The sequence below is a fragment of the Atta cephalotes genome (genome assembly GCF_000143395.1).
Source record: "Atta cephalotes unplaced genomic scaffold scaffold00042, whole genome shotgun sequence".
Taxonomy (NCBI): domain Eukaryota; kingdom Metazoa; phylum Arthropoda; class Insecta; order Hymenoptera; family Formicidae; genus Atta; species Atta cephalotes.
Window position 1 is genome coordinate 800,204 of NW_012130106.1, and position 18,819 is coordinate 819,022.

General features: G+C 33.8%; 1 protein-coding gene across 1 annotated transcript in view; it reads right to left on the reverse strand.

The window, feature by feature from the left end:
- Positions 1 to 10,264: 10,264 nt before the first annotated feature.
- LOC105622251 overlaps positions 10,265 to 18,819 on the reverse strand; it is a 20,391-nt gene continuing 11,836 nt past the window's right edge. Inside the window, exon 4 of the mRNA XM_012203672.1 lies at positions 10,265 to 10,496. Within this exon, the coding sequence (XP_012059062.1) occupies positions 10,265 to 10,496 (232 nt within the window). The remainder of the gene's footprint in view (positions 10,497 to 18,819) is intronic.

The following is an 18,819-nucleotide window of genomic DNA, read 5'->3' on the forward strand; positions in this document are numbered from 1 at the left end:
TGTGTGTGTGTGTGTGTGTGTGTGTGTGTGTGTGAGGGGGGTCAGGGAGGGGGAAATGCACATGCTTCGAGGGAAGATGCGACGACAACAGGGAGTCCGTGTTAGAAGCGGAAGAGAGAGATTTATTCCTTCTCCCTTTCACCTGTTGCGTTCTCTTTTTAATACGTCCTTTATTTCCCACAATCAATTGTCCCACTCGTGATATTACACTTATCATAGTATTCGCGTTCTTTCTTCTTCCCTTTGTATTCTTTGCCATGTTCACTTTTCTTCTTTCATATGTGATTTTGTTAAATATATATGATATTTATGCAATGATTTTTAAAATGATATAACTCAGCAATGTTGATGTTTTAATTTAGCAATTATAATATTTTTAAAATAATATGCTACAAATAACCAAGCATTTCTAATTATCAAATCACTATTAAAACTAACATTGAATAGCTATCGAACACTTATTAAACTATATGCATACTACTACTGAACAGCTATCATTATTATTGTAATAGATTATTGTAATAGATTCTTAGTTGCAAGGAAAGGAGAAAGACTCGTGTTAAAAAAAATAGGAATGTGCAGATTTCGAAATTACGTGACAAGCAGATAATGTCACAGAAGGACGAAAAAATATTTCAGGATTGTGGAGGAAACAGAAAGAAATAAAGATTAGAATTATAATTTTTTATTATTTAATTTTTATTCAATAATTTGATTAACTTATTTCAGGAAAAACTGTGAGTCTTACCGTATATAATAAATCACTGAAGAAGCAAGGAAAAAAAGAAGACTGAAAATAAATTTAATATTAATATTTAAGTATTACAATATACAATTTATCTTACAAAACATTTATTTATTTTTTATTTTAAAAATTATAATAATTACAATTTGCAGCGTATACAATTTTATCAGTAGCGTACATTAGTAATTCGCACTCTACGATTGAAGTTTCATCATAAACCTCACGTAATTTTTTTAATGCATCACATTTATTCTTGATAGATTTTAGCGTATAATGATCATAAATTGTTGAAATTTTTCACTAACTTTATGTACATTCTGCATTATCCAGACTCAATGCAATGTTCAAGATCCAGCATAAACAACACAATTGAAGAGTCCTACATGTAAAAGAATCGCGCGCAATATGAATTTTACTATATTTTCGTTTCATATTTTTGCAATTTCCACAATAAGATCATGAATCTCCTACGATGTAACCTGTATTGACTGCACGAATTCTTTCATGTCATATTATATACGCTATCATATTATTGTCAACCACGTTGTATCGGCCAAGGAAATATAATTGCCCCGATCATCTCCAATACTATGATGCGTTGATGTCAATTTCTAGATATTTATGCGTCAGGATCAATCTCTTTCCCAAAATGAGTTGCGCATTGTGCGGTAGTTTCGAGTAAGATGTTCTGTAAAAAGAATAATAAATAAACTGCAAAAAAATGTAGAAAAGCTTTATAAAAACTTTATAATTAACTTTTTATAGTTTACTGTTTTTTTGCACGTTTTATTCTCTTAAAGATAGTAATTCACCTTTTTACTGTACATTTTCAAGAACTATCCGATTTCCTCTGAGCAACTGATGCAATAATGTTGTCTGGACTCTTATTTCAAACAATGTTTTCTTCCACATCCTAAAAAATGGAGGAAATGTCATATACATTGTACTTCGAAGAACAGTCGCAACATGGTTGAAGGATACCAAATACTACAATATGATAAGAATGCACTCTAACGATATCGAATCTTTTTTTGATCTAAGGAATCGGTGCTAACGACAATAATGTTTGTCTTCCTATTATCTTTTTCAAAAAAATGAGTTTTTTAGGCAGTGTATTCGTGCATTTCTTTTTCTTCTAAGAAAACTTGATACATTTTCTCATTAAGAATCTATCAATAATAGCTGTTTAGTAGTATATTTAATTAAATAAAGTGTTCGATATATATTTAATAATAATAGTAGAGGATGATTCATTTTCATCATGTTAAGTAATTTAGAATTTCTCAGAAGAAAAAGAAATGCACGAATACACTGTCTAAAAAATTCATTTTTTTTTAAAAAGATAATAGGAACAGACAGACTTTATTGTCGTTTGCGCTGATCCTTAGATAAAAAAAGGTTCGATATCGTCAGAATGCATTCTTATAATAGTATTTGGTATTCTTCGATCATGTTGCGATCACTGTTCTTCGAAGTCTAATGTATATGAAAAGACGTCCCCTCCATTTTTTAGGATATAGAAGAGACTGTTTGAAGAGTCTAGACAATTATTATTGCATCAGTCGCTCAGAGAAAATCGAATAGTTCTTGAAAATGTATGATAAAAAGTGAATTACTACGAATAAAGCGTGCAAAAAAACAGTAAGCATCTATAAAAAGTTAATTATAAAGTATTTATAAAGTTTTATACATTTTTCTGCAGTTTATTCTTTTTACAGAACATCTTCTTTCTTTTCTCTCTCGAAACTACCGCAACTCATTTTGGGGAAGAGATTCGTCCTGACACATAATATCTAAAAATTGACATCAACGCATCATTTTATACCATCATAATAGTATTGGAGACAATCGAGGCAATTATATATTTCCTTGGCCGATACAACGATAATAATACAATAGCGTGCGGAAAAATTCGTGCAATCAACACCACAGGTTATACTGTGGGAGATTTATGATCTTATTGTGCAAATTGTAAAAATACGAAACGAAAATATAGTAAAATTGACATGCACGTGATTCTTCTACATATACATATAGAAGCCTTCAATTGTGTTGTTTATGCTGACTCGAACATTACATTGAGTCACTGGACAATACAGAACATATAGTTAGTGAAAAATTTCAATAATTTATGATCATTACGCCAAAATCTATTAAGAATAAATGTAATGCATTAAAAAAATTGCGTGAGGTTTATGATGAAACTTCAATCGTAGAGTGCGAATTACTAATGTACGCTACTGATAAAATTGTATACGCTGCAAATTGTAAATATTGTCATTTTTTAAATAAAAAATAAATTAATGTTTTGTAAGAAAAATTGTATATTACGATACTTAAATACATTACTCAATTTATTTTATTATTTTCAGTCTCCTTTTTTTCTCTTGCCTCTATTCAGCGGTTTAGAATTATATGCGATAAGGCTCAAAATTTTTCCTGAAATAAATTAATCAAATTATTGAAATAAAAATTAAATAATAAAAAATTATGATTCTAATCTTTATTTCTTTCTGCGTTTTCTCCATAATTCTGAAATATTTTTTCGCCCTTCTGTGATATCATCTGCTTGTCACGTAATTTTGAAATCACGTAAGTTCGAAACCTGCACATTCTTGTTTTTCCTTATCACGAGTGGAAGCGAGTCTTCCCTTTTCCTTGCAATTAATAATCTATCAATAATGGTAGCTGTTCAGTATGCATATAGGAAAAATCATGGGAGTAATCATAGGTCATCGATTGTTTAACATTGCTTAACATAATCTAGAATGTTTAATACTACAAGTACAATATGATGACTTGCCCATATTTCTAGTTGGCAATGATTAAATTTTATTCATTTTCAAGAAATTTTATTCATTTATCAAGAATAATCGATTATTAATGATTTTTGTGGTGCAAAAGTAATTTTTTAATATTATTTAATATTATTAATTTTTTAATATTATTTTTGTAGTAGAAAATACATGAAGATAAGATGCAAATTTCTGCATATCTTTTCTCAACTTATTACGTTACTAATAATAATCTAGCATTTATTTTTTATATTTTTCTATTAAATGTGTAATGAAATGTATAGTTGGGGTACCATGAATTATATGTTAATATTCATGATGAAACGAAACAATACAGAAAATATACAGAGTGTAGAAAAAGTCTTGGAATATCTTGAAACCTCTTAAATATCTTGAAAAGTAATCATTTTTGAGAAAAATGTTTTATACAAAAGTTGTAGGTTGAAAATGATCTATTGAATGATCTTATTAATTTGACCTTGGATGGCCACCATCAAGATGAAGTCAAGATCAAATCAATTTTTTAAATAAAATACCCTATTTTTAATTTTAAAATCGAATAGCTGAGGTCGGGAGCTTTTCAAAACATTAAATAAAGCTTCCTTTTAATTAGTACTTTTCATGTTATGAGAATTGAAAGTTACGAAACCGCCGGCATTAGCATTATCTAAGATATTACGTAGAGATAGCCCAACTGGATTTATGAATCATGTATGTGTTCGCGAATGTCTGTATCTCTATCTCCTCCTCTCTCCTATCCTTTCTTTTTCCTCCTCTCTCTTCCTCCTCCCTTTCCCTCCTACTCTTTTCCATTCCCTCTCCCTCCTTCCCATCTTTTCAACAAAGCTGGAGACTACATAAGCTAGAGATCTCTCCTGTCTAGTTCATTCTTTCTGTAACCTGCGATTGAGAAGGTATATTTTTTTGTGATACTCTGTTCTGAGATTCTTATCGCCACATAGTTATCTTTATTTATAAAGTATTTATTTAAAATATTTTATAATGTTTACTGAACAGGAGTATATCCTTTTTAATGAGGATGGACTGATCGCAGAAGGTCTTACGCACATGTGACAGAATTTTTCATTTAAACTTTTATGGAATGAAGACAATGATATATCTATAATAAATCGACTGTTCATACCGTACAACGTTTTGAAGAAATGGATTTTGTAAAAACCCATAATAGACAAAGTAGACCAGTAGTAGCGACAAATCCTGATAAAAGATTGAATGTTCTACAGTCTTTTATCGAAGATCCGCGTAATTCAATTCACAAAGTTACACAACGCATCGATCCTATGTCAGTTCGTAAAATTCTAAAAAAGGAGAAATTTCATCCATATAAGATCCATCTGGCGCAGGAACTATGTGAAGATGATTTTGATCGCATCGAATTTTGCGAAAAAAATGTTATGATGTTAAATATCGATAGAAATTTTTTATTTGTAGTCAACATTATTTTTTAAGATGAAGCTACTTTTGAGCTAACCGAGAATGTAAATCGACATAATTACAGATATTGGAATGATGAAAATCCTCGTTGGAGGCACATATTCAGAATCAGCAAAAAGTCAATGTATGGGCTGGATTTTAAATAAAACCATTATTGGGCCTTTCTTTATTGAAGGTAATTTAAACACTGACAATTACTTAGCCATGCTTCAAGATAAAATAGTTTCGTCAATCCGAAATATCGCTCGTCAAAACTTCAATGACATTTGGTTCCAGTAAGATGGGACGCCTCATCCCTACGGTTTACGAGTACGCCAATGTCTGAATGAAGTTTAGGTGAATAAGAAGAAGAGGTTACATTGAATAGCCAGCACAATCGCCTGATCTAAATTCACTCGACTATTTTTTGTGAGGATTTTTAAAGAGAAAAATTTATAATATTAAACCTCGAAATCTTAATGATTTACGTCAATGAATAATAAATGAATTTAGAAATCATGCCTCGCGAATTCTGTAGAAATGCAATCTTAAGTTTTTATAATCGTCTAGTACATTCTCAGACTGCGGAGGGACGCCAATTTGAATATTTACTATAATATGTAATATTCTTTTAACTCTAGCTCGTCATACTGAGATATGACGTATCTAATGCGATTTTTCACATTGCAATTCAGACTTTAACTTTTTATGATATAATTTAAGAATAAAATATTTTTTGTTTCATCTTTGTTCTTGTCTTATTCTAGAGATATCAATTTTGCATGATAAGTTAAAAATATGTTTTCTATTGAGAGATATAACTTGACGAAATTCCAGATCCCGGTGAGATCTAGGAGAAATTATATCTCTGAATAGAAAACATATTTTAACTAAAACTAGGTAAGGCGAATTAAAGACTGAATTAAAGGAATGACAAATGCTCAAACGAATGACAGTTGATTTAGATATACCATTGTCTTTATTTGATCAAAGATTGATTGGAAAGTCTTGTCGCTTGCGTAAGACCCCCTATGATCGTCCCATCCTCGAATCATTAAAAAGAATACGAGCACCTTAACTTAAGTAATGCTAATGTCGCGGCGGTTCCATAACTTTCAACTCTCATAACATAAAAGTACTGATTAAAAAGAAGCTTTATTATAATTTTTGGAAAGCTCAGCTATTAGATTCTAAAATCAAAAATAGGATGTTTCGTTTAAAAAATCGACTTGACCTTGACGCCATCCAAGGTCAAATTGATAAGATCAATCAATAGATCATTTTCAACCTTACAACTTTTATAAAACATTTTTTTCAAAAATGATTACTTTTCAAGATATTTAAGGGGTTCGGGACTTTTTTTACATCCTGTATGTACTAAAGTTTATACTTCTAAACAATTAATTTTATTTTATCGTAATACATTTTTTATCTTATATTAATGGTTATTTTTTATTCGTTTTCTTATACTTTTCTATTATATTATTTAATAATTATTAGTTATAATTATCTTTTATTGTATTAGTGATTATATTAAACATGTGTAAGTTAATTGAAAATATTTTTCAATTTTTATCATTTCTTATATAATCCTACTATTTTAAGTGTATATCCCGAGTATGGGTCATTTCTTAAAAACTAATAGAAATTTATTAAATATCCTTATTAAATTTTTAAATGTGTTTTAAATATTTTTTAAAAATGATATAAATATTGTTATATTTAGATGCATCTTTGAATTTTTGTGACTCATGGTGCTGCGGTCTCCCCTCATTCAATAAATATTCGATAGCTACCAGGTATGTAAATATGAAGCCGGAATTTTTTTACAAAAAATACACATTTATTGCATGAAAATGATAAAAAATATTTTATTCGAAGTATTGCCCATCGGTAGCTATACATTTTTTCCACCTGTTTGACAATTTATGAATGCCACGCCAAAAAAAAATGTTGCTCTTTTGAGCCAAACCAGTCATCTAGCCATTTTCGTACATTTTCATAAAAAGTGAAGCGGTGCTGAGCAAGTGCGTGTCCCATCGATGCAAATAAGTGGTAATCGGAGTAAGCCGCATGTGAAAGTATTTCCCAACCAAATGCCTGAATCCTTTCCTTGATCAGTTTTGTTGTGTGTGATGGTGCATTATCATGGAGCAAAATCACTTTGTATTGCCTTTTTTGATGGTCGTTTTTCACACAAAGCTTGATTCAAATTGATTATTTGTTGTCGATAGCATTCAATATTAACGATTTCGCCAGATTTTTCTCATAATCTCTGTGTTTGATGGGATCAGAAAGGTCACACCTTTCTGATCCCATCAAACACAGAGCATTGTCTTCCATCCATAGCGATTTGGCCTTGCAGTCGATGTCGATGGTTCGCCTGGAGTTATCCATGATCTTTTACGCTTAGGATTCTCAAAATATATCAACTTTTCATCGCCAGTCACAATTCGATGGAGAAATGACTTTCTTTTGTACCTAACGAACAGCATTTTGCAAGTGGTTTTTCGGTTTTCCTGCTGCCTTTCATTCAGTTCATGTGGAACCCATTTTCCCATCTTGTGGATCTTTCCCATGGATTTCAAATGTATCGAGATGGCTTCTCTTGTCACATTCAATTGATCCGCAAGTTGTTGTTGAATTTGAGCGTCATCCTCATCCAACAATGCTTGCAATTCGCTGTCTTCAAACTTTTTCGGTGGTTTTCCATGTTCTTCGTTTCTCACATCAAAATCGCCACTTTTGAATTTTTTAAACCACTCAAAGTGATTTACCAAGAGCATGCTCACCGTAAGCTTTAACATGCATTCGATGCGATTCTGCAGCAGTTTTTTTCAAATGGTAACAGAAAATCAATGTTATCCGCAAATCATAGTTTCCAGGTACAAAATGCGACATGTTCAATGCTATTACAAACTATATTGTTGTATGAAACTTGTATTGTTGTGAGTTGAAAATCTTTGTCAGATGTCAGAACAAGGAAATGGCGTCAATGGTCTGACGGCAACTACATTGACATTGGTTATGGCCATCTATTGGTAAATTCCGGTTTCATATTTACATACCTGGTATTAGTTTTAATAGTAATTCGATAATTAGAAATGCTTGGCTATTTATATATTATTTTTAAAATATTATTAGTTCCTAAATTAAAATCATTGCTGAATCATATTTTTGGGGATGATATGAGAAAGAAGATGGCAAGCACGAAACAATGTGACACGGATTTAGTGCTGAATTAAATGTTTAATAATCGAGAATTCCACATGTCATCAATACAGTGATCAAACACAAATTACTGCACTGTCGCCAGCGCGTTTGTATGTCGAGAAGCCGAGGTATCTAACATCTTCCTTCTCAAGAAAGTCACCATTAAGAATAACTTTTGGTAGACGAGTCCAGTACATATCTTCTGCTGGCCATTCGGTTTCGGACGAACCTGCTCGGAATCGGTTGGTTTGTCGGACGTTCCGGATCTTGATCGGCTGTAAATGGAACTATGAGAGAGGCTTCTGATCGGCTTCCATCTTCGGAGCGAGTGAAGTGTTTTTTTGAGAAGTCTGTGGCTGATAGAATGTCCAGCCGTTATCTTGACTCGCGGGCACTTAAGGAAGACAACCCCTTTTTCAGATATGATTAATATGATGATCGATGATTTTGCCGTCATCGAAGCGTATCAAATAGAATTGATATTTGAAGTGGCTTTGATAATAATACCTTGTTTTCTTTTGTCCTTACAGGTTAGTATCACCATTCGGTCTCCCATCGCTAAATGGTCGAGCATCGTGATGTTTCGAAAATTGCCTTGTCATGTCTTGTTGCTTAGTTCCGCTGAAGCTGGATTCAATGTGTTAGATTTCGGAAGCCATTTAGTAAATGAGGAATTCATATGACGTCCAAAAATGAGTTCTGGAGCTTTACCTCCGAAGGGGGTTTGAGCAGGGAGATTGAGATAATAATATCTATAAAGAAAATCGTACAGCTGCTGCTTCCAGTTGGATAGATTATTAGCGATTGCTCTTTTTAAAGCATCCTTTTGACCTGACTATTAGATTGTGATCGGGGATAGTAAATGGGAGATCTGCATATCCTTGCAGAGAGCGGCGAATATTTCTGAGATGAATTGTGTTCCGTGACAAGCATATCTAGGAGTTCGTACCTGCAAACAATTTTTCAACAAAAAGATCGACAATACGACTTAATCGATATAATGGTAGTGATAACAACATCAATAAATTTGGAAAAGGCATCCACGAAAATGAATAGATATTGTTGATTGGACTAGCATAGTATCGGACTGTACACGTTCCACACACACACACACACACACACACACACGCGCACACACACACACACACACACACACACACACACACACACACAGAGGATATGTTGGAGTAGATCACGGATTCTATGATACCTTCACTGAAAGTTTCTGATTCAAAACACAAGAATCACACTGGTGTATGAGACATTCGCCATTTGTCTTCCGCCATTTTTGTTTCAATATACGTATTCATGGGCGAATTGTTTGGATCTACGTATTTCAGGGACCTTTGTAAAGAGTGACTAAGATCGTCGATCTGAGTTTCTCAGAGATGACAACTTTGTCGCCAAGGAATAGTGTCGATGATACTCAAGTACTCTGCACGTCTCTTGAAGGGGGTTCCAAATCTGGACTTACTTTTGCTTTCCAGCCTTGAAAGACAGAGCCTAGAAAGGGGCATTTCTTGGTTACTAACTTCAGTTTGTCTCGAAGGTCTTTGCTGAAAAAGTTTATTGACAGATTTTTTATTTGGAGGAGTTCTGATTCAATATCGCGGATGTAAGCTACATGAAGTTCTTTGACATTGTCACGACAGAAATTATCAATTAAGCAAGAGCGTCTGCTTAATCTGAATACGTATGTATTCAATCCTGAAGTCGTAGTCCAGTAATCATATTGCCCACCATTTGAACCAAGTTGCAGTCTCTTAGTATGTCTACAATAACGCCACGAGAGGTTTGTGGTCTGTGTTTGAAGAGGTTTATGGTCTGTTTAGAGTATAAATCTTCTTCCCTAGACAAACTTATGAACCGTCGCTCGACGATTGTGATGAGTGTGAGAGCCTCTTTCTCTAGCTGAGAATAGTTCCGTTGAATATCAGTGAGATTCTGAGTCATGTGGAAGACGCATGTTCTTAAGCATTGGAATCGCATTGCAAGAGAACGGCGCCGATTCTGGTGCAAGTGTCAGTTGCTACTACTAAGAATTTTCGAAGGATCACAATGTTCTAGTTGGCAAGGTTCAGCATAACCTTCTTTTTTGTTCGAATGCTGAGGTTGGCTTCAAACTCAAAGACGATTTTTGCGAGTGAGATCTTCCAACGAATGCTTTAATTGGTGTAGGTGAGGAATGAACTTTCCATAATGATTCACTATACCTAAGAAACACTTCTAAGACGGAAGTAGGTTTTGGCATGTTGGCTATAGCACTGATAGCCTGTGAATCAACTGAAATGCCTTGGGAGTTTATGATCCTAAATATTTGATTTTCTTCAAAGTGAAATGTTATTTCTCAGCTTTGAGTCCAATCTCGATTCTCCAATCTCGATTTTGTAGGCGTTGTAGAATATGGTGCAAGTGAATATGATCATATTTCTGCTGAGGAGCTTAAGACTATAATTTCGTTTAGGTATGCATATACTTCAGGAAGATCGGAGAGTGTGAGATCCATAGCTTACTAAAAAATAGCTGGAGCAATTTTAATTCCGAAGAATAGACGCTTAAATCTTTTGGCGTTGTAATAATTGTAATGTTACGATGAGCCTCATCAGTCTACAGTTGGAAGAATGAATTATTGATATCCAATAAGCTAAAGAAACAACTACCATCCAGTTTTGACATGATGTTTTCCACTGTAGGCAATGGATAATTTGTTATCCAAAATTGCGTTGTTGACTTCCATTGAAAAATTAACTTACAAGCGAAGTTTGTTATTCCATTTCTTAGCGATGACGATAGGTGATGATCAATTTGAGGATTTTTACGCGCTCGATGATATCGTTCGAGACAAGACGCGACAGTTCCTCATCGAGTAGATTTTCCACGAACGGAATCTAGCGACATAGCGCTTGTATAGGGCGAGCATCACTTCCAAGATCAAATTTTGCTTTGAAATTGTGCCTAATTCTTTATCGAAAAGTTTCGGAAAATGATGGAGGACATTTTTGAGATATGCGTCATGCTCTGACGCGACTTTGCGATTAACCACACTTGAAGGGTGCACGGACTGTTTATACGGCAGATTCGTAGTGAGTACGTCCTCAGATACTAACGATGCACAAGCATTTTGTACGCAAGATGGAGGTTTGGTGCAATGTTACTAATGCCACGGATCATAAATTGAAACTATGGCGTTTAGCCCGAATAAATTTACATCATCTCATGAGGTGATGTCAACGTCGATGTCATCTGTGTGATCGAAGGCTCAATTCATGCAATAAAACCTGCTATATATAATGTCAAGTTCACTACCGCCGGTGTTCAACGGTGTCACTCGAGACAAGTTTTGGCGATCTAATACGAATCCAGTCTTTCTTACCGATAATCGTAATGTCTGTGTCCATATCTGAAGAATTACAGAATTATCTAAGACGGAAACTGTTACATATTGCCGGCGGCGCTTATCGCAGAGAGCGAGTGAATTTTGACGTTACACGATTTGACGACGGTTTGGTTTTTTGACTATTTTATGCTTGCGTGATCTTTCGATTGCTTCGATTGTTCTGCACTTGAGCGACACACTTTTGCAATGTGGCCTATAATCGAATACTTATGGCAGATCGCGTCACGAAAGATACACTTTGCACATGGGTGTGCATCGTCATGACCATTACTTTTGCACTGCGAACTTATTGCTACCTTCTGGTTTCCAATTCGAAATGTTTTTCTTTTTAGATTAGTGAGACTTTTAGCATTGAAGATTAAGAACGTTTCGTTGAATTTTAACGTTTTTAGGCTGGAAGAAACATTCATGTGTGCTTCGATTTTTGCGATGATATCCTTGAGTGAAGCGTCTTGATTCTTCTCAATCACGGAGAACGATTCTCTTTAATTCGTTATCTTTAGAGTAGCAGAATGATTGCAAGAGAAGGACGAAGGTCGTTGTCCATCTTAGAACAATCGAATTCAGTCGTGTAATGATTAATGCGATTGTGATGTTCCGAGATCGGAATCGATTTATCGTAGCGATAGTTTTAGAATTTCTATACGATGGCGAGTAATGGAAACTTTGTCTCGGAAAAGTGTTTTCTTCTTTTAGTGAAATTTTCTTCTTTTAATGAAATCGTCCTGAGATACGCGAGTCAGATCCGTAAATGCAACATGATCCACTAACCTGTCGAATTGACCGAGCTTGTCTAATATTATACTAGACGTGTTTGCATCTGAGGTAGCAGGCATGCTGTTTCTGTAACGATTCTCGAAGCGTAGTAGTCATTTTGCGAATGGTTTTATATCGTCGCCAGAACCGTAATGATATTTTTCTACACGAACACTTAGATGATTAATAAGTCTCAGAGAGAGAAAGAGAGAGAGAGAGAGAGAAAGTGTGTTAGCTGCTGTTTCCTGCTCGCTTCGTTGTTGCGAAAACAGAAGTTGGAGAAGGCTGTTAAGCCTTGGCTCTGGCTGGCAGCCATCAGAGCTTTGATCTGTTTCGTCGTCATCATCGGTTGAGATCATGTTTTTTTAGAAATTCATAAAAGCCATTCGCAGCGCCAGTTGTTGGGAACGTGATGCGAACAAGCACAAAACAATGTGACACAGATTTAGTGCTAAATAAAACGTTTAAAAATCGAGAACATGTCATCAGTACAATGATCGGGCGTGAACTAACTGCGCTGTCGCCAGCGCGTCGCGGCAGCGACATCTGTGTACAGAGAGGTCGAGGTATCCAATACATATCATTTTAAAAATCGTTGAATAAATACCATATCTATTTAATAAAATCGCGTGTGAAAGAAGAAAAGTGAACGTGGCAAAGAACACAATGGAAAGAAGAAGGAGCGCGAATACTATGTAAGTAGGACCGCAACGGATGGGACAGAGAAGAATGGGTGGCAGAGAGAAGACAACGAACTAGAAAGAGAATGCAACGGACAAAAGAGAGAAGGAACAAATTCTCTCTTCTCCCTCTAACATGGGCCTCCAGTGATGCGCTTTCTCTCCCTCTAGCGTCTGCGTGCACTTCTCCCTCGCTGATCCCTCACACGAACACAGCATGTACGCACTAACACATAGTTGGTTAGAACTCGCCTAACTATACTACTCATAAATAATATATATTTTTTGTATACTGCGGAGATCTTTACTATTAATTATTACTTCACCGGAGATTATGATGACCAGGAATCGAAGTAACAATGTTATGACTTTATCTGATTGCAAATTAGTTCTTGAGCCAATAGAAAGCAATCATTTAAATGTTTATAAGAATTGTTATTGAAATTAGAACACTTCTTTATAAGTTGAAGAGGATTATTGGTATGAATATTGTTTTTGTCTGGATATCTACTTATATTTGGATAATTGATAACGAAACTTTTTATAGCTAAGAAGGTTGCCCAGGAAGAGGAGGATGTACTTCTGTCCCGATTATTGACCTTAGAAGAGATTTTACAGAAATCTCAGAGATTTTAAACAGAAAATATTGATGACTACGCAAGCGTCTATTATAAATATATATTATTTAATTATATATTATTTAATATTATAAATAATAAAATATTTAAATATTCACTACCATATATAAAGAAAAATTTTTGTTTAAGAATTTTTATATTAAAGAAGAAACCAAGCCAAGGTTTTACAAAATGAACGAGAATTTTATTACCTTTATTAATAAGATTAGAGCAAATCACTTCAATTTAGATGTCTCATTCGCGAAAAAGAATTATATTGACGAATTATATTATAGTGAGCGTTATAACTGCGATTAGGAAGTTGAGAGTAGAGCAATGATACCCGGGTACCGAGATCGTCTTACCCGGGTATCTATATTTGTATTTATTAACAAAATTGTATTTCTCATATCTTTTTTATTTATATAGTGAAGTATTGCGCGTTTTGTATTATACAGTGTCCTTAAATTTCAGGAACGTCCATCATGAGCAGGTAGAACGAACTGAGTCGAAAATCTTCTACCATTTTGCAATTTTCGCAATAGTTAGCGAGGCACGACAACTGTGACCCTTCAAAATGAAAGTAATTTTTGGAAGAATTTTTAAGCAAGAAATACGAGAAATATAATAAAAAAATTTTCTAATCAACAGAACAAAATAATTAAAATTATATAAACCAAAAAAATCGCCTTATAACAAGGGAGAAGGAAGTCGCTTTACGTGGAAAGTCGTGCACTCCGTAGCAGGCGAAGGGGTGTGAAAGTCGCTTTGCGTGGAAAGTCGTGCGCTCCGTAGCAAAAGGGGAAAATAGGGTGGGAGTCGCTTCGCGTGGAAAGCGTGTATCACGTAGCGGATGGGAAGATGGGACAGAAGTTTAGAAGAAAATTATGCGTCCTATAGTAGAGGGGAGGTGGGGTGAAAATCTTAAATCTTTTCACTAGCAGAACTGGTACGCACTCAGTGCACATTAAAGTTGTACACTAATCTAATCTAAATGTAAAAGTCTAATCTAAATGTAAAAGAGATATCTCAATTAATAAAATATCCAATATATATTTTATCAAATACAACAATCAAATATTGAGGATTGAGAATTTCGCGGTTTAATTCGTTTCTATATTTTTATTAAACATATCTTTATGTCAATTTGCATAAAACGATTTTGCCAGTGAAAAACTATTATGCTATTAAAGATCAATATTCTGAATAACCTCCAGAAGATTTTAGTCGACAATTATTGTTTAAAAAATTATCATCAAATAGATTATAAAATTATAACTATTTTACTTTCACGCGGAATAGCTCGTCGACTTTTCCGATCGGTCGGAACGCGAAAGAGATTTGTGGCGTAGAGAGATGCAATAAAACGTAATGCGCTTTTATAATGATAAAGAAACACTTATTGTATTTAAAAAAGGAAGGAAAGAATACAATAGAAAATAAAGCGCGCCTGAAATCGCGTCAACTCGATATATGTGGGTATGTTTATATGATACGCTGTGCAATGTATTGTCGAGACTCGTCGCAGACGAGTTTTTGTCGCAACACGGTATCGCGTGATATGTGAGACGCGGCTGTATTTGAAGGCTGTATCTTAACCATCGACGTATACTCTGCATTTGGTTACGCAGCGATTAGCGCAGAAGTATTATTTTATCCTTGTTGTTCACTGAGTATTAAACTTTCTGCGGTAACTACTGTGTAAATGAATGCACCCACAGATGGACTATCGATGGCGATAGGAAGAGTAGAAATACAAGTAGAGTGAGAAGCAGATAAATGGATGATGTTCTCTGGAATGAATTCTTTCTCTGTTAACTAAGCCTAATTGACCGCAGAACGCGTGTATACGCTAAGCGCGGAACGCGAATGCGGCGCGGTAGATTTCGAAATTCTTCCCGAATGCAATGGAAAAATCTGCAAAGCGAAAGCAGTATTCGACGGTCGAGAACACTCGGCAGAGGCAGAGAAATCTCTACTTCGTATAGTCAAGATAGGATGCGACCGAAATAGGATGCATCTGCATCAACCAGCGGTCGAGAACTCTCGATAGGGATATTAATAACCGGCGGCCGAGTAAACTCGGCGGGGCAGAGTACGCTCTGGTCCCAAAGAAATCCCATCGGTGCAGCAATACAAGGAATGCAACTGGTTAGCGATTGAGTACGCTCGACAGGACAGAATACTCTCTATTCTGGAAGATCCGTCGGTGCAGCCCTGATTTAAAGATAGTCGAATGCGCGCGTCCGTCCAGCCTACTATCGCCAAGTGTACATCCATCCACCACAGACATATGATAGACCCATCATACAATATACTTTTCTATAGTATATGTTGGGTTTGGCAGAACGAAAATATGCGAAAATATGCGAAAACAACCGATCCTTCTTTGCGCATCTTGACATTATCATAGAAAAAATAAAATAAGATATAAAAGCAAGGATGATTCTCATGAATTCTATCTTCCTCGCTGATTTTAATGAAATTAAAACAGAAAATATTTATTCTAACCTCACTTACATGTTCTTATGTCTCTATGCCATTGACAGATTTCCTAACCTGAATAATCGTTCAACAATTAATATCTCGGTCTACGAGATAGAGCGTCACTTTTTTCTACCAGATTTGTTCATTTCGTCCAAAAACACATAAATGAGTCCAATTTTTTCAAAATCAGTGAAGAAGATAGAATTCTTGAATATTACCAAAGTTTACTGTCAGGATGCGTGTGCAGAAAAGAATAGGTTATTCCGATATTTTGCCTTTCGCACTATTCTGTCAAATCCAGATATATAATTTTTATACAGGTATATAATTTATATACCAAGGTATATAATCCATATATACCCAGGTATATAATCCATATATACCCAGGTATAATATTAGGTACCTATAATAAGAATACGAACAATAGGATAATGATCGGTGATTAGTCCGCTAAACTGAGGCAAAAGCGGAAGTTGCACACCCATGTATATTAGTACATACATCATTTACACTGTTTCCAGCGAGTTTTGTGCGTCAGAACTGTCAGCAGTGTTTATTGTTTATTTATTGGTCATTTTATTTGGCAAGTCATTTAGATTGAGAAAAAGGAGAGGGATTGCAGTAAAATTATATTCTTCTTTTAATGAAAGAAAAACATAAATTTCTTGTGTATTATAACTTAATCTATTTGTTTTTTGACATATTAGAATTAAATACCTGCGGGTGTAGATTGCACAAACTCTGCCAAAAAAGATTATAAAATGTGTCGTTTTCCACGAGTCTCAGAAAGAAAAAAAATTTGGGCTAAAAACACAGGATGACAAGACTGGATTTCGTCTAATTCGGTATTATGTGAGATTAATAAGAATTTGCTTTTATAATTTTTAATATAAATAAATTATTAAACGATGTATATTATTCCAAGTACATTTTGATGCCACGAATGTATTGCTGCCACGGGATCAAAGACGCACCAAACGCATATCTTTGATGTATTTACGCATATTAAATGTTTAACAGAAGAGATTTTATGTCAATTTATTTATTTATCATTTTATGTCAATTCTTCAACGTTCCAGTTTTTTAAAAGCACGGAATCAATAATTAAACAAAAGAAAGTTCTTTCAATTTAAAACAATATCATAAAATTTGTATGCGAGAGAAGGTTTCTAAAATTCCATATTTGCTGCCAAATTGTCACGATCTGAAAAATAAAATAACTAAAAAATATTGCACATTTCATTGAAAACGCTTTCCACGATAATTCGCGAACAGATCCAATTTTATTAATAAAAGTATGGCTGTGCATTTAAATGTTAAATGACTTAGTTATGTATAATAACCAAAAAATATTATTAGAGTTTATTATTTTCAATTTTTTATTTATTTGTTTTATTTTTTGTTTATTTATCATTTTAAATTATTTTTTGTTTATCATTTTAAATCATTTTAATTTATGTTAATATTTGCTTATTATATAATTGCAATAATGTTAATTGGATTTAACTATTAATTATGTTTATTTGCATTAATATTTGCATTTTATTTGCAGAGTTGGGTAAAGTTAATTTTTTTTTAACTAAGTTAAGTTAAAGTTAACAATCTTGAAAATTTAATTTAGTTAAGATACAAATTAATTTATAATAAAATTAATTGAATTAAAAGTTAAATTAATAAAAAAAAGTAATTAAAAGTTAAAAGTTAAATTAAAAAATTAAAAGTTAAATTTGTTTTTTTTAATATTTTTTAATTCATCATTCCAGAGTCTCAGTCTTACAAATAACGGAAAATACTAATATATACTTCATTTAGAAAATATTCTATAGTTTATTTACATGTTTTGTTTATATATACTGTTTATAAGATTCAACTATGAATACTGGCCTGTGATATGACTAAAGCTTCAGATACAATACGAGGAAATAGCAATAATAGATAATAAGGAATAATAGATTTCTATCTATCAGAAACTAGATACGTCGAAATACACAGTTTCTGACAGATTGAAATCTGGGAGTCGATTGTGTAATTTGGAATGAGATGAAAATTATAAAAGTGAGCAAATTCTCTAAAATATTTATAATTTCATTGGTCAACACATAGTAAATTTGTTCACTTTTGCAATTTCCACCTCATTTTAAGTTCGCTATTGCCGTATATTATATTTAGGACTTAACTTCAAAGAATTAAATAAAAAATTAATAGTTCCGGATAAAATGTAACTAAATGAAGTTAAAAAGTTAAGAGTCTAAAATGTAATTAAGTAAAATTAAAATTAATTAACTTTTTAACTTAATTTTTATCTTTTTAACTTGCCCAATCTTGTTTATTTGATATGTATGCATATATATATTCGTTTTTATTTGTCACATGACCGTAATTTCTATTTTGATTTTTACTGTAATATTTCCGCGAAATATAATACCTTGATAATTAATTGCATTCAAGATAAATTATTTTATTAATTTTCCTTTTTAATTCATCATTGATTAATTTTCATAATTTATCATTGATTGTGTGTGTGTGCGTGCGTGCGTGCGTGCGTGCGTGCGTGCGTGCGTGCGTGCGTGCGTGCGTGCGTGCGTGCGTGCGTGCGTGCGTGCGTGCGTGCGTGCGTGCGTGCGTGCGTGCGTGCGTGTGTGTGTGTGTGTGTGTGTGCGTGTGTGTGTGTGTGTGTGTGTGTGTGTGTGTGTGT